The sequence below is a fragment of the Scyliorhinus canicula genome, chromosome 6 (genome assembly GCF_902713615.1).
Source record: "Scyliorhinus canicula chromosome 6, sScyCan1.1, whole genome shotgun sequence".
NCBI lineage: Eukaryota > Metazoa > Chordata > Chondrichthyes > Carcharhiniformes > Scyliorhinidae > Scyliorhinus > Scyliorhinus canicula.
In genome coordinates, this window is record NC_052151.1 from 13,875,305 (window position 1) to 13,890,416 (window position 15,112).

The 15,112-nt window shown below is 46.1% G+C and overlaps 1 protein-coding gene across 7 annotated transcripts in view; it reads left to right on the plus strand.

Annotated features, from left to right (window-relative positions):
• Positions 1-15,112, plus strand: part of disp1 (dispatched homolog 1 (Drosophila)) — a 480,584-nt gene that overhangs the window by 454,822 nt on the left and 10,650 nt on the right. For all 7 annotated transcript variants that reach the window (XM_038798975.1, XM_038798974.1, XM_038798977.1 and 4 more), the window contains 2 exons: positions 4,373-4,496; positions 13,517-13,644. In XM_038798975.1, coding sequence (XP_038654903.1) covers positions 4,373-4,496; positions 13,517-13,644 — 252 coding nt within the window. The remainder of the gene's footprint in view (positions 1-4,372; positions 4,497-13,516; positions 13,645-15,112) is intronic.

Genomic DNA, 15,112 nt, shown 5'->3' on the forward strand with positions numbered 1-15,112 from the left:
CTTAAATGATGCTATCGTGCCCGCCTCGACCACCTCCGCTGGCAAAGCGTTCCAGGCACCCACCACCCTCTGCGTAAAAAACTTTCCACGCACATCTCCCTTAAACTTTCCCCCTCTCACCTTGAAATCGTGACCCCTTGTAACTGACACCTCCACTCTTGGGAAAAGCTTGTTGCTGTCCACCCTGTCCATACCTCTCATAATTTTGTAGACCTCAATCAGGTCCCCCCTCAACCTCCATCTTTCCAACGAAAACAATCCTAATCTACTCAACCTTTCTTCATAGCTAGTACCCTCCATGCCAGACAACATCCTGGTGAACCTCCTCTGCACCCTCTCTAAAGCATCCACATCCTTCTGGTAATGTGGCGACCAGAACTGCACGCAGTATTCCAAATGTGGCCGAACCAAAGTCCTATACAACTGTAACATGACCCGCCAACTCTTGTACTCAATACCCCGTCCGATGAAGGCAAGCATGCTGTATGCCTTCTTGACCACTCTATCAACCTGCGTTGCCACCTTCAGGGTACAATGGACCTCGACTCCCAGATCTCTCTGCACATCAATTTTCCCCAGGACTCTTCCATTGACCATATAGTCCGCTCTTGAATTTGATCTTCCAAAATGCATCACCTCGCATTTGCCTGGATTGAACTCCATCTGCCATTTCTCTGCCCAACTCTCCAATCTATCTATATTTTGTTGTATTCTCTGACAGTCATCCTCGCTATCTGCAACTCCACCAATCTTAGTATCATCTGCAAACTTGCTAATCAGACCACCTATACCTTCCTCTGGGTCATTTATGTAGATCACAAACAACAGTGGTCCGAGCACGGATCCCTGTGGAACACCACTAGTCACCTTTCTCCATTTTGAGACACTCCCTTCCACCACTACTCTCTGTCTCCTGTTGCCCAGCCAGTTCTTTATCCATCTAGCTAGTACACCCTGAACCCCATACAACTTCACTTTTTCCATCAACCTGCCATGGGAAACCTTATCAAATGCCTTACTAAAGTCCATGTATACGACATCTACAGCCCTTCCCTCATCAATTAACTTTGTCACTTCCTCAAAGAATTCTATTAGGTTTGTAAGACATGACCTTCCCTGCACAAAACCATGCTGCCTATCACTGATAAGTCTATTTTCCTCCAGATGTGGATAGATCCTATCCCTCCGTACCTTCTCCAACAGTTTGCCTACCACTGACGTCAAGCTCACAGGTCTATAATTCCCTGGATTATCCCTGCTACCCTTCTTAAACAAAGGGACAACATTAGCAATTCTCCAGTCCTCCGGGACCTCACCCGTGCTCAAGGATGCTGCAAAGATATCTGTTAAGGCCCCAGCTATTTCGACCCTCGCTTCCCTCAGTAACCTGGGATAGATCCCATCCGGTCCTGGGGACTTGTCCACCTTAATGTCTTTTAGAATACCCAAAACTTCCCCCTTCCGTATGACAACTTGACCGAGAGTATTTAAACATCCATCCCTAGCCTCAACATCCGTCTTGTCCCTCTCCTTTGTGAATACCGATGCAAGGTACTCATTAAGAATCTCACCCATTTCCTCTTGAGTCCACGCATAAATTCCCTCTTTTGTCTTTAAGTGGGCCAATCCTTTTTCTAGTTACCCTCTTGCTCCTTACATACGAATAAAAGGCTTTGGGATTTTCCTTAACCCTGTTAGCCAAAGATATTTCATGACCCCTTTTAGCCCTCTTTATTGCGCGTTTGAGATTCGTCCTACTTTCCCGGTATTCCTCCAACGTTTAATCAGTTTTGAGTTGCCTCGATCCTATGTATGCTTCCTTTTTCATTTTAGCTAGTCTCACAATTTCACCCGTCATCCATGGTTCCCTAATCTTGCCATTTCTATCTTTCATTTTCACAGGAACATGTCTGTCCTGCACTCTAATCAACCTTTCCTTAAAAGACTTCCACATTTCAAATGTGGATTTACCCTTAAACAGCTGCTCCCAATCCACATTCCGTAGCTCCTGCCGAATTTTGTTATACTCTGCCTTTCCCCAATTTAGCACTCTTCCTTTCGGACCCCTCTTGTCCTTGTCCATGAGTATTCTAAAACTTGAATTGTGATCGCTATTCCCAAAGTAATCACCGACTGAAACACCAACCACCTGGCCGGGATCATTCCCCAATACCAGGTCCAATATGGCCCCTTTCCGAGTTGGACTATTTACATACTGCTCTAAAAAACTCTCCTGGATGCTCCTTACAAATTCTGCTCCATCTACGCCTCCAACACTACACGAATCCCATTCAATGTTGGGGAAGTTAAAATCTCCCATCACAACCACCCTATTGCTCCTACATTTTTCTATAATATGTATGCATATTTGTACTTCTACTTCATGCTCACTTTTGGGAGGCCTGTAGTAAAGTCCCAACAATGTTACTGCACCCTTCCTATTTCTCAGCTCCACCCATATTGCCTCAGTGCTCGAATCCTCCATCATGCCCTCCTTAATTACAGCTGTGATATCATCTCTGACGAGTAATGCAACTCCTCCACCCCTTCTACCTCCCTCTCTATCCTTCCTGAAGCATATATACCCTGGGATATTCAGTTGCCAGTCCTTTTTTCCTTGGGTGGGTTCCCCAGACAGTGAACAGAACCAAATGCTTTCTGAAAGGAAATTCCATCCTCCGCAATATGTCGAGCTAATAATTGTACCTCAGCCAAGCTTAATGCGTAACCTAATGATAGTCAGATACACATTCTGGTTCCATCGCTCGTGTTCTGCATGGAAACTGGGGGTAAGTGGTCTTAAATATTGAGAGTCTGTTCTGCAGTTGAGCAAGATAAATCCGTGCAGGGTGCCTCTATCTTAATTGAGAAATCTGGTTGAAAGGCCAAGTCCCAGAAAGAGTGAGGAGCAGGAGAGAATAAAATCAGATTTGTGGGGTTTGGGAGAAAGGAGACGCTGATGGGGAATTTCAAGTTCTGAAGCAAAAGAGGTAAGAATGGGAAATGGTGCAGTAATCCTGATTTCAGTGCAATTGGAGTAGAGTCAGGAAGGAAGGACCTGTGCTATTTTTTGTATATTTGTATGTTTTTTCTATGTTTCTTGTCTCTTTAGTTCCCATGGTTGTCTATTTTGGCAAGTGGAGCTTTTGGGAAGAATGTTACAGGCACCTTGGTTCTCAGATGGCACTCTAGGAGAAGACGGGACATGTATTGGGGGGGGGGGGGGGAGGCTTGGGGATCGAGGACGAGCCCAGGGAGGAGTCGGAGGATGGAGGACAGTGGTAAGGCTCCGCCATGCCCGGAGGAGCAGGGAGGCCCTCGCCCTCACCTGATTCTCATAGGACGAGGCTTTGTCCATCAGCTCTCTATCCCCCCCCGCAAATCTCTCCATACCGCCCTTGCAGCTCCCCCTTGTGAGCGGTCAGATGCTGAAGCACAAGTCTGGCAAATCAGGCAGCGAGATGGCCGGTAATGACGAGAAGCTCGTGGGGGCTTGTTTCTGGCAGAAAGTACCGTTAAATGCGGGCTGTGATGTTGTCAACGTGGCTATCGAGAAACACCCCGCCAGTCGTTGCCAAAATCACACTTAGAAATGTTTCCGTTAAATCGCGCCCCATCTCTCTAATTCTCCAGCTATGTAAAGCCCCCCCTGATGTTTTATGGCTCTTACCTTTCTAGTTGTTAACTCCTTAAGTCAACATTTCCCAACCTTTAAAGTGCAATTGAGTCCAACAAGCTGCTTATGGGCAAGCTGCTTACGATAACACAGTGGTTAGCACTGTTTTTTCACAGCTCCAGGGTCCCAGGTTCGATTCCCGGCTTAGGTCAGTGCCTGTGCGGAGTCTGCACATTCTCCCTGTGTCTGCGTTGGTTTCCTCCGGGTGCTCCGGTTTCCCCCCCACAAGTCCCAAAAGACGTGCTGTTAGGTGAATTGGACATTCTGAATTCTCCCTCAGCATGCCTGAACAGGCGCCGGAATGTGGCGACTAGGGGATTTTCACAGTACTTCATTGCAGTGTTAATGTAAGCCTACTTGTGACAAAAAGATTATTATTATTTGTTATATTTATATTTATACTACTTTCAACAGTTACACTTTAATCTTCCCAGAAGCAAACATTACCCCAAAATATGAACATGAACTATAAACTAGATATTCATGACAGTGTTCACATGCAGAAAATACCCACTTGACCAAATCCTGGAGGACTACAAGTCTTTGAAGGTAGTCCTTCAATCTTCAGTTGATGGTACTTTTTAGAAAATTGTGTGTGGAGATTCAAAGTTGTCTGGAAGTTCAATCTGCAGAGTTTGATATTTGTGCTCTGTTGTAAATTGTGTATGATGTGACAATGATGTTTCCTCCTTACAGCTATGCAGCTCTGATTGCTGACTGGCCAGTGGTGGTCTTGGGGCTATGCACGGTGCTAATAGTGATATGTGCACTGGTTGGCATCCTGGTGCCAGACCTTCCAGACTTCTCTGACCCACTGCTGGTGAGTGATCTACCCTTTTCTCTGAAGTGACATTGAATTCTTCAGATAAATACAACCTCATCCCCTTTAATGTGGCTTTGGAGCTTCTAGATGAAAATAGTGGTCTCTGTGATGGCAGATACGTGATCAGAAACTCATTTTGCCATCATGGGAGTCCACACCATCCCAGGAGTAGGGAAGAAATCATTAGCTGTGGTTACTGCTATCCATAACTGCTGGAAATGCAGGTTATTGGGAAAGCAATAAATAAAACTGAGAGATGAGCAGACCCAATTTAATTTCTAAATCATTAATCCAATCAGTCCCAATCACAGTGGATATGAGTGGGACCTGCAGCTCAGTATTCATCACTGAGCCATTAAAACTCCATCTCCAGTAGCGAGACCGTACTGTGATGATGTATTTAGCAGCAGCAGAGGTAAGTTAGATCACAGCTGAATAAACAGTGAGGAGTATATTCTGTTATTTTTTTTTATAAATGTTTTTTATTGAGTTTTCATATTTTATATCCAACAAATTACAAATTATTAGAGAGAGAAAAAGAAAAAAAAAAGAAAAGAAAAAATACGCAAAAATTAACATGTATATTTACAGGTAAGCATCTTCATAATAACAACTGTGGCCGCCCCCTTTAGCCGGCATACATATTTTACATTCCCCAATATGGCCGAGGCACATGTTTATAGGCATTTATTTACAGTTTGGTTTTGGGCCTTAGCTAGCCATCAAACACCCATAACGAACCCGTAGCCCCCCCCCCCCCCCTCCGGCTACCTTCCCCCGATTCCCGTCCATTTTCCCCTGATTCTTGGCCACCCGACTATTCTTCCTCTTGTACGTTGGCCGTTGGCCACAAACAGGTCCCGGAACAATTGCATGAATGGTTCCCACGTTCTGTGGAAGCCGTCGTCTGACCCTCGGATGGCGAATTTGATTTTCTCCATTTAGAGAGATTCAGAGAGGTCGGACAGCCAGTCTGCAGCTTTGGGTGGTGCTGCTGACCGCCAGCCAAACAGGATTCTACGGCGGGCGATCAGGGAGGCAAAGGCAAGGGCGTCTGCCCTCCTCCCCAGGAATAGATCTGGCTGGTCTGAAACCCCTGTTCTCCAGTTGGCTCCTCAACATATTGATCCAGAAAACCTTCCCACATACACTCCAGGAATTCCCTCCTTGCTCTCCGAATTGCTTTCTTAAGCTCTATCCTCCACTTTCGGGACTCCAAAAGCCCAGAGAACCATGGACGACCAGAGATATTCAGGATCAGATGAGAAGGAAAAGGGAACAAGTCAGTGGAGGCATTAGTGGAGTCCCGAAAGTGGAGGATAGAGCTTAAGAAAGCAATTCGGAGAGCAAGGAGGGAATTCCTGGAGTGTATGTGGGAAGGTTTTCTGGATCAATATGTTGAGGAGCCAACTGGAAAACAGGCCACCCTAGACTGGGTACTGTGCAATGAGAATGGAATCATAGATCATAGAATTTACAGCGCAGAAGGAGGCCATTCGGCCCATCAGTCTGCACCAGCTCTTGGAAAGAGCACCCTACCCAAGCCCACACCCCCGCCCTATCCCCATAACCCAGTAACCCCACCCAACACTAAGGGCAATTTTGGACACTAAGGGCAATTTAGCACGGCCGATCCACCTAACCTGCACATCTTTGGACTGTGGGAGGAAACCGGAGCACCCGGAGGAAACCCACACAGACAAGGGGAGAACGTGCAGACTCCACACAGACAGTGACCCAAGCTGGGAATCGAACCTGGGACCCTGGAATTGTGAAGCAATTGTGATAACCACTATGCTACCGTGCTGCCCGTTGTTATTGGCAATCTAGTTGTGTGCGACACTTTGGGAATGAATGACCAAAAAATAGAATTTTTCATCAAAATGGAGAGAGATGTAGTTATTTCTGAGACTAGGGTCCTGAATGTTAACAAAGGAAACTACGATAAAATGAGGCGTGAGTTGACTATGATCGATTGGGGAATGTGACTTAAAGGATAGATTTCATAGAATTTACAATGCAGAAGGAGGGCATTTGGCCCATCGAGTCTGCACCGGCTCCTGGAAAGAGCACCCTACCCAAGATTAACACCTCCACCCTATCCCCATAACCCAGTAACACCACCCAACACTAAGGGCAATTTTGGACACTAAGGGCAATTTATCATGGCCAATCCACCTAACCTGCACATCTTTGGACTGTGGGAGGAAACCCACGCACACACGGGGAGGATGTGCAGATTCCGCACAGACAGTGACCCAAGCCGGAATCGAACCTGAGACGCTGGAGCTGTGAAGCGATTGTGCTATCCACAATGCTACCGTGCTGCCCATGACCGTGGATAAACCAATAACAAACATTCAAGAGCACATGTGGGAACTGCAACAATTATTTGTTCCTGTCTGGCACAACAGTAAAATGGGAAAGGTGCTCAATCCATGACTTACAAGGAAATTAGGGATAGTATTCGATCCAAGGAAGAAGCATATAAATTGGCCAATAAAAACAACAGGTCTGAGGATTGGGAGCTGTTTAGAATTCAGCAAAGGAGGACCAAGGGATAGATTCAGGGTAAAATAGAATACCAAAGTAAACCTGCAGGGAACATAAAAACTGACTGTAAAAGTACATGAAGAGAAAAAGATTGGTGAAGACAAATGTAGGTCCCTTACAGTCAGAAACAGGGGAATGTATTATAGGGGACAAAGAAATGGCTGAGCAACTAAACACATACTTTGGTTCTGTCTTCACAACTGAGGACACAAACCAGACACCAGAAATGTTGGGGAATGCAGTGTTTAGTGAGAGGGAGGAACTGAAGGAGATCAATATTAGTAGAGAAATGGTGCTGGGGAAATTGATGGCATTGAAGGCGGATAAATCCCCAGGGCTTGATAATCTATTCCCAGAGTACTGAAGGAGGTGGTTTAGAAATAGTAGGTGTATTGGTCAACTTCCAGGATTCTATAGACTGCGGGACAGTTCCTGCAGATTGGAGGGTAGATTATGTAACTCCACTCTTTAAAAAGAGAGGTCGAGAGAAAGCAGGGAATGAAAGACCAGTAAGTCTGATGTCAATGGTGGGGTAAATTCTAGAATCCATTATCAAAGATTTGATAGCAGAGCTCTTAGAAAACAGTGGCAGGATCAGACAGAATCCACATGGATTTATGGAGAGGAAATCAGGCTTGACAAATCTACTGGAATTCTTTGAGGATGTAACTAGTAGAATTGATGAGGGGGAGCCAGTGGATGTGGTATATTTGGACTTCCAGAAGGCTTTTGACAAAGTACCGCATAAAAGATTGGCATTTAAAATTAAAGCGCGTGGAATTGGGGGTGGTGTATTGAGCTGGAAAGAATACTGGTTGGCAGACAGGAAACAAAGACTAGGAGTTAATGGGTCTTTTTCAATTTGGCAGGCAGTGACTAGTGGGGTACCACAGCGATTGGTGATCGGACCCCAGCTATTCACAATATATATTAATGATTTAGATGAGGGAACAAAGTGTCATATCTCCAAATTTGCAGATGACACCAAGTTGGGTGGGAGGGTGAGCTGTGAGGAGGATACAGAGATCCTACAGTGTGATTTGGACAGGCTGAGTGGGCAAATGAATGGCAGATGCAGTATAATGTGGATAAATGTGAGGTTATCCACTTAGGTAGCAAAAACAAGAAGGCAGATTATTATCTTAATGGCCATCAACTAGGAGAAGGGAACTTATAACGAGACCTGGGTCTCATACACCAGTCACTGAAAGTAAGCATGCCAGTGCAGCAGGCAGTAAAGAAGGCAAATGGTATGTTGGCCTTCATTGCGAGAGGATTCGCGTATAGGAGCAGGGATGTCTTTCAATTATACAGGACATTGGAAAGGCCACACCTGGAATATTGTGTGCAGTTTTGATCTCCTTCTCTGAGGGAGAATGTTCTAGCTATAGAGGGAGTGCAGCGAAGGTTTACCAGACTGATTTCTGGGACTGATGTACAAGGAGAGATTGAATTAATTAGGATTGTATTCACTGGAGTTCAGAAGAGTGAGGGGGTATCTCATAGAAGCCTATATAATTCTAACAGGACTGGACAGAGTAGATGCAGGAAGGATGTTCCCGATGGTGGGGGGTGTCCAGAACCAGGAGACACAATTTAAGGATGCAGCGTAAACCATTTAGGACAGAGATGAGGAGAAATGTCTTCACCCAGAGAGTGGTTGGCCTGTGGAATTTACTACCACAGGAAGTAATTGAGTTCAAAAAAATGAGTTAGATGTAGCACTTTGGACGAGGGGATTAAAGGATATGGGGGAAGGCTGGATTAGGCTATTGAGTTGGATGATCAGCCACGATCATAATAAATGGCAGAGCAGGCTCGAAGGGCCGAATGGCCTCCTCCTGCTCCTATTTTTTTCTATGTTTATATAAGACAGTCCTGGCTGGTAAAAGTAGGGAAAATCCCAATATTCTATTTCAATGGGAAGAAGATGACCAAGGAAAGAGTAAGACCCTTTAGGGACCAAGGGGGCAATCTGTGGGTGGAGGCAGAGGACATTGGGAGGGTGTTGAAGAAATACTTCACATCTGTCCTCACCCAAAATAATGAGGAGGTAGACATGGAACTTGGAGAGAAACACTGTGAGGGTCTTGAGCAAATTGACATAGGGAATGACAAGGTATTGGAGGTGTTGGCAGGCTTCAAAGTGGACAAATCGCCAGGTCTGGATTTAATTGTGTCCCAGGCTGCTGTGGGAGGCGAGGGAGGAGATTGCAGGGGCTCTGACCCAAATTTTTAATTCCTCTCTGGCTATGGGGGAGGTGCCGGAGGACTGGAGAACAGCTATTGTGGTCCCACTATTTAAGAAGGATTGCAGGAGGACCTGGGTTTGATCCCGACCCTGGGTCACTGTCCATGCGTAAAAAAGTGGAATCTAACCCTGAAAAGTGTGAGGGGATACACTTTGGAAGGAGAAATTTGACAAAGACGTATTCAATGAATGGCCTGAAGCTGGAATTTCCGAAAACAAAGGGAGCTTGGCGTGACTGTCCATAAATCTCTGAAGGCAGAAGGGCAGGTTAATAGCATGGTGAAAAAGGCATATGGGACACGCCTTTATCAATCGTGGCATAGATTACAAAAGCAGGGAGGTCATGTTGGAGTTATATGGACCTTTGGTGAGGCTACAGCTGGAGTACTGTGCAATCTGGTTGCCACATTATAGGAAGGATGTGATTGTACTGGAGAGGGTGCAGAGGAGATTCACCAGGATGTTGCCTGGGATGGCATATACAAATTATGGAGAGAGGTTGGATAGACTTGGTTTGCTTAAGTTTGTGCAGAGAAGACTGAGGGGTGACCTAATTGAGGGGTATAAGATTAGGAGGGGCATGGACAGGGTGGATAGGGAGAGCTGATCTCCTTAGTTGAAAGGTCAGTCATGAGGGGACACAACGTCAAGGTGAGGAGTGGCATGGTAGCATAGTGGTTAGCACTGTTGCTTCAGAGAGCCAGCGCTGGCATGCTGGGGTGAATGGCCTTATGTGTTAAATTATTCTATCATTTTGAAGAGCTGGAGACTGACTAACAACTGCAAACTATGTCTGTGAACAGTCTTGCGATGTTTTTACAATGTAATGGGGTCCTTCTCTGCTCAGCTGATTCTAACAAGCAATTCTAGAGCACAGCACATAATAACAAGGATTAGCTGAGGTCATCGATGAGCTACCTCTGATATAGGTGATACAGTGGAACGTTGGGATCGTCTATTCTTGGCCGTCGGTGGGATAGATCGCCACCTACAGGAGGCTTGGAAAGATGCAACAGCCCAATGCATTGCAAACAGCTAACTGAACAGGAGATATTTTCAGAACTCTACTTTGTAAATACTAGACTGACACGAGATTATTGTGTTGAGGGGTGGGGCACACGCCAGTCTTTCTTAATTCATTCATGGGATGTGGCTTCGCTGGCTAGGCCAGCATTTATCGCCCATCCATAATTCCCCAGAGACGGTGGTGGTGGTGAGCTGCCTTCCTGAACCGCTGCAGTCCAGGAAGTGTAGGTGCACCCACTGTGCTGTTAGGGAGGGAGTTCCAGGATTTTGACCCAGCCAGAATGAAGGAACGGCGATATATTTCCAAGTCAGGATGGTGAGTGACTTAGAGGGAAACTTCCAGGTGGTGGCGTTCCCAATATATTATGGGCCAGGGCTTAGAGAGCACCAAAGTGTATCATGGAGTTCACCTGTTCCACAACGTTTAGTAGATTGTGGTTATGGGGAGCACAGGGGCCCACTTTACAGGTGTGACGCAACAGAGAATTAAGAGTATTTTTAAACAAAAACAATGTTTATTCTATGAATCCAGTTAACTTTGATAAACACACAGTAAACAGTTTATCAACTACCAACCCCCCCCCCCCACCCAAAGGATACAGTACTCTATAGATAACCCTTAATATCTTTCCAAACAACATCCATAAGTTAAACCCTTTTTAAATAAAGACAGAGGGTTAAAATTCTCCACAGAAACAGGTATTACTTTGAAATCATTAAGTGATTTGGAGACATTCATTAGATTGCAGAGAGAGAGAGAGAGATCATAACAGCTTCTTGCTTTGAATGCAGGTCTCCAACTTAAAGCAAAACTAAGCAAAGAGCCAAAACCAGCTTTCAGCACAAAACGAAAGTAAAAAGCAGAGCAGAGCCCAGCTCCACCCACACACTGACATCACTGTAGCTATTTGATAAACACCCATTTCTTAAAGATACTTCCACCTAACACATGTCACTGCTGCCCTTATCCTTCCATGTAGCAGCAGTGGTGGATTTGGAATGTGCTGTGTGAGGAGTTTTAGTTTTGTTTCTAATTGCTAGTCGAACATGGCAGCACTGTGGTTAGCACTGTTGCTTCACAACGCCGGAGTGCCAGGTTCAATTCCCGGCTTGGGTCACTGTCTGTGTTGAGTCTGAACGTTCTCCCTGTGTCTGCGTGGGTTTCCTCCGGGTGCTCCGGTTTCCTGCCACAAGTCCCGAAAGACGGGCTTGTTGGGTGAATTGGACATTCTGAATTCTCCCTCAGTGACCCGAACAGGCGCCGGAATGTGGCGACTAGGGGCTTTTCACAGTAACTTCATTGCAGTGTGAATGAAAGCCTACTGGTGAGACTAATAAAGATTATTATTATTTAAATGTACCATAGATGTTGCCAAATGAATGTTTATTTGATGGATAAATACACTAGCCACTCAAACCAGCAACTTCCAAGTTATATTCCAGGCTCCTGCTCAGCTACCAAATATCCAGCCAGTCCTGATGGTATCATTCTCCTCCAACCAATACTTCTAACCCCATCCACCCCTCCATCAAATGGTAACTTAAATCAGCAAGCGAAGGGCGGCAGGGACCACATTCCCAGCAGCAGGAACTATATTCCCAGCAGCACAAACCAAATTCCCAGCAGCACGAACCATATTCCGAGCAGCACGAACCGTATGCCCAGCAGCATGAACCGTATTCCCAGCAGCACGAACCATATTCCCAGCAGTACGAACCGTATTCCCAACAGCACGAGTCGTATTCCCAGCAGCACGAACCATCTTCCCAGCAACACGAACCATATTCCCAGCACCACAAACCGTATTCCCAGCAGCATGAGTCATATTCCCAGCAGCACGAACCTTATTCCCAGGAGCATGAACCACATTCCCAGCAGCACGAACCAAATTCCCAGCAAAAACCATATTCCCAGCAGCAGGAGTAAGTAGTTTGGGAAGGAATGAAAGAATTACATTAAACATGTTGAAAGTGTCAGTTGTTATCCAACAGTGGGGAATCGGTTTGCAGAGTTGACAGAGGGTAAAACGGGTGGGAAATCGGTTTGCAGAGTTGACAGAGGGTTAAACGGGCAGGGAATCGGTTTGCAGTGTTGACAGAGGGTAAAATGGGTGGAGAATCGGTTTGCAGAGTTGACCGAGGGTAAAACGGGTGGAGAATCGGTTTGCAGTGTTGACAGAGGGTAAAACGGGCGGGGAATCGGTTTGCAGAGTTGACAGAGGGTAAAATTGGTGGAGAATCGGTTTGCAGTGTTGACAGAGGGTAAAACGGGTGGAGAATCGGTTTGCAGTGTTGACAGAGGGTAAAACGGGTGGAGAATCAGTTTGCAGAGTTGGTAGAGGGTAAAAAGGGTGGGGAATCGGTTTGCAGAGTTGTCAGAGGGTAAAACGGGTGGAGAATCAGTTTGCAGAGTTGGTAGAGGGTAAAACGGGTGGGGAATCGGTTTGCAGAGTTGACAGAGGGTAAAACGGGTGGAGAATCGGTTTGCAGAGTTGGTAGAGGGTAAAACGGGTGGGGAATGAGTTTGCAGAGTTGACAGAGGGTAAAACTGGTGGAGAATCGGTTTGCAGAGTTGACGGAGGGTAAAACGGGTGGGGAATCGGTTTGCAGCGTTGACAGAGGGTAAAACGGGTGGGGAATCGGTTTGCAGCGTTGACAGAGGGTAAAACGGGTGGGGAATCGGTTTGCAGAGTTGACGGAGGGTAAAACGGGTGGAGAATCGGTTTGCAGAGTTGACAGAGGGTAAAACGGGTGGGGAATCGGTTTGCAGAGTTGACCGAGGGTAAAGCGGGTGGAGAATCGGTTTGCAGAGTTGACAGAGGGTAAAACGGGTGGGGAATCGGTTTGCAGAGTTGACCGAGGGTAAAACGGGTGGAGAATCGGTTTGCAGAGTTGACCGAGGGTAAAACGGGTGGAGAATCAGTTTGCAGAGTTGACCGAGGGTAAAACGGGCGGGGAATCGGTTTGCAGAGTTGACCGAGGGTAAAACGGGCGGGGAATCGGTTTGCAGAGTTGACAGAGTGTAAAACGGGCGGGGAATCGGTTTGCAGAGTTGACCGAGGGTAAAACGGGTGGGGAATCGGTTTGCAGAGTTGACCGAGGGTAAAACGGGCGGGGAATCGGTTTGCAGAGTTGACCGAGGGTAAAACGGGTGCTAAGATGACATTCTGCTGTGAAATCTTTGCAGGGATTTGAACCCAGAGGCACAGCAATTGGTCAAAGACTGGTCACTTGGAATAACATGGTGAAAAATACAGGATATCAAGCAACACTTGCAAACTATCCTTTCAAGTATGCAGAGGAACAAGCCAAGAGGTGAGTTATATAATTCAGTAAAAATCACAAAGTGAAGAAATTGTTGTGGTGCAGAAGGCGTCCATTTGGCCTATTGTGTCTGTGCCAACCCTTCACCCTCCCACCCGGCTTACTCACTCTTCCAACTTCTTCCATCGAGCAGGAGATACAGAAGTCTGAGAACACGCACGAACAGATTCAAAAACAGCTTCTTCCCCGCTGTTACCAGACTCCTAAACGACCCTCTTATTGACTGACCTCATTAACACTACACCCTGTATGCTTCAACCGATGCCAATGCTTATGTAGTTACATTGTATAATTGTTGTATGTTGCCCTATTATGTATTTTCTTTTATTCCCTTTTCTTCCCATGTACTGAATGATCTGTGAGCTGCTCGCAGAAAAATACTTTTCACTGTACCTCGGTACACGTGACAAGAAACAAATCCATTGTGACTTTGTGCCAATTCCCCTGCCTTTTCCCCATATCTCTGCACATTGTTTCTATTCAAATCCTAGAATCCCTACAGTGCGGAAGGAGGCTATTCGGCCCATCAAGTGTGCACCGTCCCTCTGAAAGAGCACCCCATCCAGGCCCACTCCACCGCCCTATCCCCATAACCCCACCTAATCTTTGGACATAAAGGGCCAATCCACCTAACCTGCACCTTTGGACTGTGGGAGGAAACCCACGCATACGCTGGGAGAAAGTGCAAACTCCACACAGACAGTGACCCGAGGCCGGAATTGAGCCCGTGTCCCTGGAGCTGTGAGGCAGCAATGCTAACCACTGTGTCAGCGTGCTGCCCCATCATCCAATGCTCTCTTTAATTCTCTGATTATATGTGCCTCCCCCACTTCCAGGCAATGCATTCCAGACCCAGACCACTTGTGTAAAAAAGGATTTTTTTGTGTCACATTTGCTTCTTTTGCAAACATTTTTAAATCTGTGCGTCTCGTTCTTGATCCTTCTACGCGTGGGAACAACTTCTCCCTGTCTACTCTGTCCAGCCCCCTCGTGATTTTGAACATCTCTATCAAATCTCCTCTTAGCCTCCTTCTCTCCAAGGAGAACAGTCCCAACCTCCCCGATCTATCCTCATAACTGAAGTTTCTCATCCCTGGAACCATTCTTCTAAACCTTTTCTGCACTCTCTCCAATGTGTTCACATCCTTCCGATCGTGTGGCGGCCGGAACTGTACACAATATTCCATCTGAGGTCGAACTAGTGTCTTGTATAAGTTCAGCATAACCTCCTTGCTCTTGTACTCTATGCCCTATTAATGAAACCCAGAATATTATCTGCTTTATTAACTGGTCTCTCCACCTGTCCTGCCACCTTCAATGATCTATGCACATATACACCTAGGCCCCTCTGCTCCTACCTCCCTTCAGAATGTTACCCAGAATTTTCTATTGTCTCTCCATTTTCTTCCTACTAAAATGCATCTCACACTTCGCCGCATTAAACTTTGTTTGCCACCTA